General features: G+C 46.6%; 1 protein-coding gene across 1 annotated transcript; it reads left to right on the top strand.

The window, feature by feature from the left end:
• Window positions 1-5,089: 5,089 nt before the first annotated feature.
• Window positions 5,090-7,617, top strand: LOC111602857 (alpha-protein kinase 1). The gene has a single exon (XM_023320173.2). It carries the CDS (start codon window positions 5,137-5,139, stop codon window positions 7,459-7,461), a length of 2,325 nt encoding a protein of 774 aa, XP_023175941.2. The 5' UTR covers window positions 5,090-5,136; the 3' UTR covers window positions 7,462-7,617.
• Window positions 7,618-8,440: the final 823 nt, after the last annotated feature.

The following is an 8,440-nucleotide window of genomic DNA, read 5'->3' as shown; positions in this document are numbered from 1 at the left end:
TATATATCTCTATGATATCCCATGATAGCCCATAGCCAATTGTTTATGTGATATATAGAATCTTGATAATATTGTAGTATCATTTGATCGTTCCAATACTCGATCGATCATCGTTGATCTTGTTTGCGTATATGCACAGACATATGTATATATAAAGATTATAATATTATTATGCGCCGATCGATTCGATTTCATTTGGCTTGGCTTGGCTTAGTTAAGCTGGGATTGGGTTGCGCGTGCGCGTCGATCTTTGAGTTGCTGTCTCCAAGTGTTGCCCCTGCCCACTCCACAGGCCTGACTCGTTTCTCTATATACGTCAATATCCATGTACACAGACAAATATATATATATATATATATATATATATATATATATATATATATATATATATGCATATAGACGCTTGTATGTGAGTTTATATAGCTCGATCTTTGTCTGTGTGGGCTTATGCTCTGCATTCGCAGGCAGACAGCACGGCGTCGGGTTCGGGCCCAATGGCGTTTGCCCCCGCTTTCCGTTTCTCTTTGCCCACGCTCTCTCGCTCTTTCTCTCCTTCTGTCTTTGTCTTGCTGTCGCTTTTATGTGTCGCCCCGTTTCCGCTCGCCGCTCGCCGCTCACTGCTCGCTGCCCACATGATCGTACCGCGCCCTTTGTGCTTCAAGATCTTGGCTACCCCGCAAACTCCCCCCCCTTCCTTCCCCTGCGCACCGCCTCCTCCGTTGACCAAATGATTTTTTGTTTTGTTTTGTTTTTTTTTTTCCATCTACTTTTTAATCAATTCATGTGTCTGTCTCTGTCTGCATGAGTGTGTGTGTGTGTGTGTGTGTGTGTGTGTGTGTGTGTGTGTGTGTGTGCATCTATTGTGTGTATAGGTTTTCGATTTTTACGTTACCTTTACCTTTTTATATTCAATTTTTATCTCTTTGCCTGCGTCTTTTCCGCTTTTTACTTGAATGTGTTTTTTTTTCTTTTTTTTTTGTTTTTTTTTTGTTTTCTTCTTTTTGATAAATCGATTTAGAAGCCGACGGGGCCACAAAAGTGGAATTCTTTTGATTTTATTTTAAACACGCACACACACACACAGACACACACACACACGCATGCAACGCTGCCTGTGAGTTGCTGTTGTTGTTGTTTTTTTAAGTTTTCGTTCTTTTTCAACTTTTTTTCTTTCTGTTTTTGCTTTTTGTTATTCCTTGGGCGCATGATGTTGCTGTTGTTGTTGTTTGTTACTTGGAAATGCAATTCAAAAACATTTTCATGTGCAGGCGTCGGCGTCGCATTAGTATGGGTAAAGGGGTGGACGAGAGGGGCAGAAGTGAGGAGGGGGGCTGAGGGAGTGCTCAACGTTGCCAGACAACGCGTCGTACTTTTTTGGGGCGTGTTGGGATGCCAACAACAAAAAGTACAAAAAGTAGATGAAGAAGATGAAGAAGAAGAAGAATAACAGCAACAACAAGAGCAACAAGAACCAGGCAAAGGCAACGACGTGGGAATCTATGCGCGTTGTGTCCAGTGTCCAGTGTCCTCTCCTGCCTGGACGCCTCTCTCTCCCTCTCACTCGCCCCGTCCCCCTCGCGCGCCTAGGCGTGCGCATTGCTGAGTAGCAGCGATCTATCATCGGCCATCATCAGCAAGCGAACGAGCGAGCGAGCGAGCGAGCGAGCGTCGCCTGTTGCTTTGACTAGGTGAGTCAATGCTTTTTATCGACTTTTGCTGTTGTTGTTGGTGCTGCCTTTGGACGAGCACCGCTAATCATGTTGCGTGAGTCTTTCGACTCTTTCGTTTATGCCTCGTTTTAGCCCCTTGGGCCCGCGCTTTAACTGCTCTTCAATATCGCACGCGCAAATGATGCTGGCTACAAGAGCAACAGCAACAACAGCGACAACGACAACAACAACTAGCCATAGACAGAAAACACATTTTTTATTTATGAATTTGCATACACACGCAGTCGTCACAGTGACAACAACAACAACAATAACGCCAGCAAAGTCACACAAATACATGCATATGTGTTTCATTCATGAATTCCAGTTGACGACGATCATCGCGGCAGTAGCAGAAGCAGAGGCTGCGGCAGCGACAGCGACAGAGACAGCGACATCGGCAGCAAAAGCAACAGGGCAGATTTTTGTCTCTGCGCGTTCGGACAGCGAATTTCGTTTGTCATTTGCAACAAGTGCGGCCCACTGTCCCTGCTACTGTTGTTATTGTTGTTGTTGCTGCTGCTGCTGCTGTTGTGTTCTATGCTTTTTTTGCAATGGCTGTCGTTGTTATTTTAGTGCAATTGGATTTGTTGTACTTATGCCACGCTGCGTTCTATACCCTTTTGTCTTTAAGCTTAGTCAGGTGGCGGCCACGGCAGCATCGCCAAGCGATAGCAACGGAGACGACTAATGCACCCACAGCCAAAAACCACCACACACACACACACACAAACTTTGTATTTGTGTATATGCATATAAACAGCAACCACAAAACATACACACACACACACACACACATGCAAGCATGCATACACACAAGCAGCAGCAACAAAAAAAAATAAATAAAAAAAATGCATCGCTCTCATAATGGAATAACATGTTATTCCATCGTGAGCCAGCAGCACACCAGTGCATTACACATTCAACAGTTGATTCTCGATTGTGTACGTAACACACGCACACGCACACGCACACGCACATACACATAGACATATAGGTGCATGCACAGAGCATAAGCAAAGAGAGCGAGAGTCAGAGAGGCAACGGCACGGCGTGCACTCAACCCCCTCTTCTCCAATCACACACATACACACACACGCATACTCAAATCGTACGACGGGCAGCGCTCAACAAGTTCATGTGACGATTTGACGCTGCGTCGAGGCGACAGAGCAAAAGCAAAAGCACTAAACATGTCGGCCGGGCCGAGCCCTAGTGCCAGAATGTCTGGCAGCCACGACTTGTAGCGCAAGTTGGCTGCAGCCGCCGCAACGTGGTTTGCAGTCGTCGCTGTCGGAGCTGCTATTCCTTTGGCGCACAGCCACACACTGCACAGTGGGCCAAAGCGTTTGTTTAACGAAAACATAAATCAAAATTTTATATATGTGGGCATGAAAAAAAAAAACAAATTATGCATACATTGAAACACAACAATTTTCATACGATTGCAGGTTGTAAAAACATAAATGTATATGATAATTTATGAAATGAAATGTTTAATATTTTAGCACAAACAATCTTTCAGTAAGCGTAAGTTTCTCTATACAAGAACATTGCAATTGATCATGTCATATATTAAATATTTTTATTAACGACGATCCGTAACAATTGCTTTTGCCCCACTTTGCACAGTTTGAGTGGCCAGCACACCACACAGCGCTTGTCAGTTAGTCAGCCTGTGGTAAGGCAGGCGGCTGGGCTGTGCCCGGGGGCAGGGCCAGCAATCGTCGTTCATGTCCGTCCCCTTCTGTCCGATGCGTCCAACGCGTCGGTTGTCGGTCGTCGGTCGGAGCAGAAAATCAACTCTACACCAGCCACACAAAAGCGCCGCGGTCGCAACAAGCACAACCATGATGGAATAATATATTTATATTTATATTAATATATATATATTTATATATATATATATATATATACACATACGTATATATATACACATACGTATGTTTGTATGTTATTCCATCATGAGCACAACAAGAAGTATTCTCACACACATACACACACAGTCATTCAACATATTCACTTATACACACACATACACACACCCATAGGCGAATGCACGCACACACATGCATGCATAATACAGGAGCGCAGACACCTCGCCGACGATTGTCGTCAGTTTGTCTGCAATGCTCAGCGCTGTTGCTGCTGGCTTGGCTGCAAAAGCAACAACAGCAACATCAAGAGCAACAACAACAACAATAGCAATAACAACAACTGGTTTGGTCTGACGGCGGCGGCGGCGGCGGCGACTCTTGGGCCCGCCAAGTGTCTGACTCGTTCACACTCACACACAGATGCACGCACACTTGCTGCGCTGTCGGCGCTGCGACTGCGGCTGATGAGCTATTAGAACAGCACACAGATACGCAGGCACACACACACACGCAAGAGCACACACACACTAACGCACACAGGCAGACAAAACGTCGACTGCACTCATACTCTCAGACTGAGAGGCGCGCGCGTGAGCTCTGCGCTGTGCTATTGCTGCGTTCATTCGTTCATTTCAGTTCGATTCGTTTCGTTTCGTTCTCGCGCGCACACTTGCATGTGTGTGTGTGTGTGTGAGTGTGTGTGAGCGGCAGCGCCAGCAGCAGCAGCAGCAGCGCCGACAACGACGGGCTAGCCAGTCTAGAACGTAGAGCGCAGCGGGCAGAACAATTGTGTTTTGGATTCCTTGCCGTGCGGTTGCGGATCGCGTCGCGTTGCCAAACAAGAGCAACGATATTTTTCTCTGTGTGTTTTTCTGTGTGCAAATGAATTCAAGCTACAAATTTCACATATGTACATATATATACTATATTTTTTTTGTGTTGTGCTCATGTGTTCTTTCATCTAACATTTACAACAGTCCACAAGCAAATTACAAGTAATTCAAGCAACAACCAATACAAAAAAAAAATTAAATAGAAACAAATACAAAAAAAAAAAACAAAATACAAAAAACAAAAAAAAAAAACAACCAAAAACCAAATATCAAATAAAAAGCAACAACTTTTTGTTTCTCGTTGTTTTTCCAAGACGACAACGTTAACGTGTTTTTGTTGTTGCGCTCACTTGTTTCCAGTGCCAGCGCTGCCAGATCGCGAGTTATGAAAGCGCAAGCGTCGCCAGCGTCGCCAGCAAGTAGCAACAGCTACAACAACAACGCCACCAACTTTTAAAGCACATTAAAAACTGTATATATTTATGAACATAAATATATATATCTACGTTATATTGTAAATACTATTTTTGATATACAAAACGTTTTACAAACCACAAAGCAAATATTGCCAGAGCAACTAAAATGGATAACAGCGAACAGAGTTCGATAAACAATAATAACAACAGCAACAACAGCCACAACAACAACAACAACAACAACAGCAGCAGCAGCAGCAGCCCCAGCAGCATTGCCGCCGCCGCAGCAGCAGCCGCAGCCATGGCAGCAGCCGCCGCATTGAGCTTTAATCAACAGGAGCAACATAAGCTACCTGTCAAGGACTCGACAACAGTTGCAGAGCGCCACAGCAATGGCAACGGCAACAGCCACAGCAACAGCAGCACCAACAGCAGCGCCTGCAGCCCCAAAATGGGCTCACGTCGCATCTTCACGCCGCAATTCAAGCTGCAGGTGCTCGAGTCGTACCGCAAAGACAACGACTGCAAGGGCAATCAGCGTGCCACAGCGCGCAAGTACAACATCCATCGACGCCAGATACAAAAGTGGCTGCAATGCGAGCCCAATTTGCGCTCGTCGGTGGCCAACAATCAGCATCAGCATCAACAGCAGCAGCAGCACCACCATCAGCAGCAGCAGCAGCAGCAACAGTTGCAGCAGCATCAGCAGCAATTGCAGCAGCAACAGCAGCAGCATCTGCATCAGCATCAGCAGCAGCAACAGTTGCCGCCGCCGCAACCGTTGGCGCCGCCAACAGTTACAATGAAGCCGCATCAGTTCCATCAGCTGCCGCATGCATTGGCCGCCCACCATCATCACCATCATCATCACCATCAGGCGGCAGCGGCCGCCTCCGTGGCAGCAGCTGTTGCTGCCGCGCATGCCCATCAGATGCTGACGAACAGCTTTGCCGCGCCCCACACTCATCCGCATCCTCATCAATTGGCGGCCGCAGCTGCAGCAGCGGCAGCGGCAGCAGCAGCCGCTCCACCGCTGGCACCGCCGCCGCCGCCACCACCTCTGCTGCCCCACAGCAATGGCACAACAGCAATAGTTGCCAGCGCCAGTGGCAGCAACAGCGGCAGCAGCTATACGTTGTCGGCCGCCAAAATTGCAGCTGTGGTAGCAGCCTTTGCCAACAACAACAACAGCAGCAGCAGCAGCAACAATTGCCACAATAACAGCAGCAGCAGCAACAGCAGCAACAGTTGCAGCAGCGCCACAACGTTGCCATATTGCTCAACCATGCAGCAGCAACAAGTGCCAAATGCCGTGCCAATAACCAGCAACAGCAGCAACAACAACAACAACAACAACAATAACAACAACAACGACAACAGTCAGCACATTCCTCAGCCCGCACCGCAGCAACATGCAACACAGCAGCAACAGCCGCTTGCCTATGCCTATTATTTGCCACTGCCCGCGCCAATGGATCTGTCGCTAAGCAGCGCAGCGCGACGCCAGCGCGAACAACAGCAACAGTTGCAGCTAGAACAGCAACAGCAGCAGCAGCAATCATTGCCCCTGGGTTGTCGCAAGCGCGCGGCACAAACGCTGTGGCAAGGCGAGAGCAGCTGCAGCAACAGCAGCCCGGCGGATAAGCTGAGCAAACTGGAGGCCATCAAATGCGAGCCCAGCGACAATGAGGCGGACGACGATGTGGACATCGATGTGGAGGCGGAGGCTGAGGCCGAGACTGAGGCTGAGGCGGCAGCAGCAACTGTTGCTGAGCACAAGCTGCCCGCCAAGCAGGTGAAGCTGTTCAAGCCCTATTTGCTGGACGAGAGTGCAGCACAGGAGCAAGAACGGGAACGGGAACGGGAACGAGAACAGGAGCAGGAGCAGGAGCATGACCAGGATCAGGAACAGCTTGAGCTGCGCGTTGAAGACGAGTGCGATGCGGATGCCGATGATGAGGAGCATGCCACGCTCAATGGCAGCAGCAGCGCCAGCAGCAAGAAGAAGAAGCGAGTCGCGCCCAAGCAGCGGGAGCCGATCATCTGGAGCAATCATCCGTTTGCCGGCGGCAGCAGCAGCAACAGTTGCTTTCAGTCACCGCCGCCGCCGTCGCTGCTGATGCCCTATGCAGCCGCTGCAGCAACGCTGCCGCCGTTTCACGCCGGGAGTCCTCAGCAGCAGCAGCAGGCACAGCAACAGCAGCAGCAGCAGCACTTTCAAGGCAGCACCAGCTGCAGCAGCAGCAGCAACAGCAGCAATTGTGGCGGCAGCAAGCCCGCCACGCCCACAATTAACGTGCTCAGCCCCTTCTCGGCGCCGGCGCTATCGCCCATCGGCTTCTGCTGTCCCAAAGGCTCGCCCGTGTCCGGCTACGAGAGCAGCTCCTCCACATACAGCGACAGCCCCAGCGCCAGCTCCTCCTCCACGCACGGCTACAGCCTCAATTTGCAGGTGCATGCCGCCGTCTACAACGACAATCTAATGCAGCAGCAGCAGCAGCAACAGCAGATGCAGCGGTGGCTTGATCAGGAGGCGCTGGCACGTCTTAACTCGGCTGCGGCGGGCGGCGCAACAGCCACGCCCACCAACAGCAGCAGGGCGGCGCCCATCACACTGCTGGCCTAAGCGGCAGCAACAGTTGCTGCCATCCACAGCAGCAATCGAACCACCCACCTTAGCAAGCGTTTGGGGGCGTGGCCTAGGGCCTCTTCCTGGGCCTTGTAAGTTACAGATTAACAAAAAGTCTAAAAACAAAAGAAAAAAATCCTTTTTTTTGCCTGTTTTAATTGTTAATTTTAATTCAAATATAATTAATTAATTACTTCCAAAAGCCAACAAAATAATAAAAAAAAAACATATCAAAACCTGACCCAACCACCCACACCCACCCCACACATATGCCTAAGCAATTGTCATATATCAAGAAGAAAACAAAATATTTTTAATTGTAATTAAAATTTTAAAGAAATATTTTTTTTTTTACATTAAGCAACAAATTCTTTTTAAGCCACATTTAACGTTTAGTTAATTTTTTTTTCATACATTTAAACAATTAATTATTGTAATTATTTTTAAGTTTTTTTTTTTACTATATTTTAAGAGTAAGTTTTTTTATTAGTTTTGTTTGTGTAAATAACTAATTTAATTATGTACAAAAACGTATGGAATATAATCACGCAGAAAATTTAATTAACTAAAAATTTTACGCTAAATTTAAATGAAAAAAAGTTTTTTTTATTGGAAAACAAAAACTTAAATATTTTGAAATATCTTTGCAGTGAATGAGAATATATATATATGCATATATATGTAGATGTCTATATTCTGGTGCGATATATTTAAAGAACAATTGTTTCCTTTAAGAGATTTTCTATTACAAAAAAAAAATTAAAAATTAAATTAAATTTAAACTTAAAAATTTATTTTTATTTTTTGAACATTTTCATTTTAAAGCAATTGTTCCTATGCCAATTTCTATATATATATGTCTGTTGCCTGCTAACTGCTTCAGCTTATATGCTCGCTGCAAGGGTATTCAAAATTACAACAACAACTGCAACTGAGTTAAAAATAATGAAATTCAGAAGTTTGTAAGAGAAAGCTT

Source organism: Drosophila hydei, unplaced genomic scaffold (assembly GCF_003285905.1).
Source record: "Drosophila hydei strain 15085-1641.00,03,60 unplaced genomic scaffold, DhydRS2 tig00000343-arrow-arrow-pilon, whole genome shotgun sequence".
Classification (NCBI taxonomy): domain Eukaryota; kingdom Metazoa; phylum Arthropoda; class Insecta; order Diptera; family Drosophilidae; genus Drosophila; species Drosophila hydei.
The sequence above is the reverse complement of the archived record's forward strand: the minus strand, read 5'-3'. Positions and strand labels throughout refer to the sequence as shown.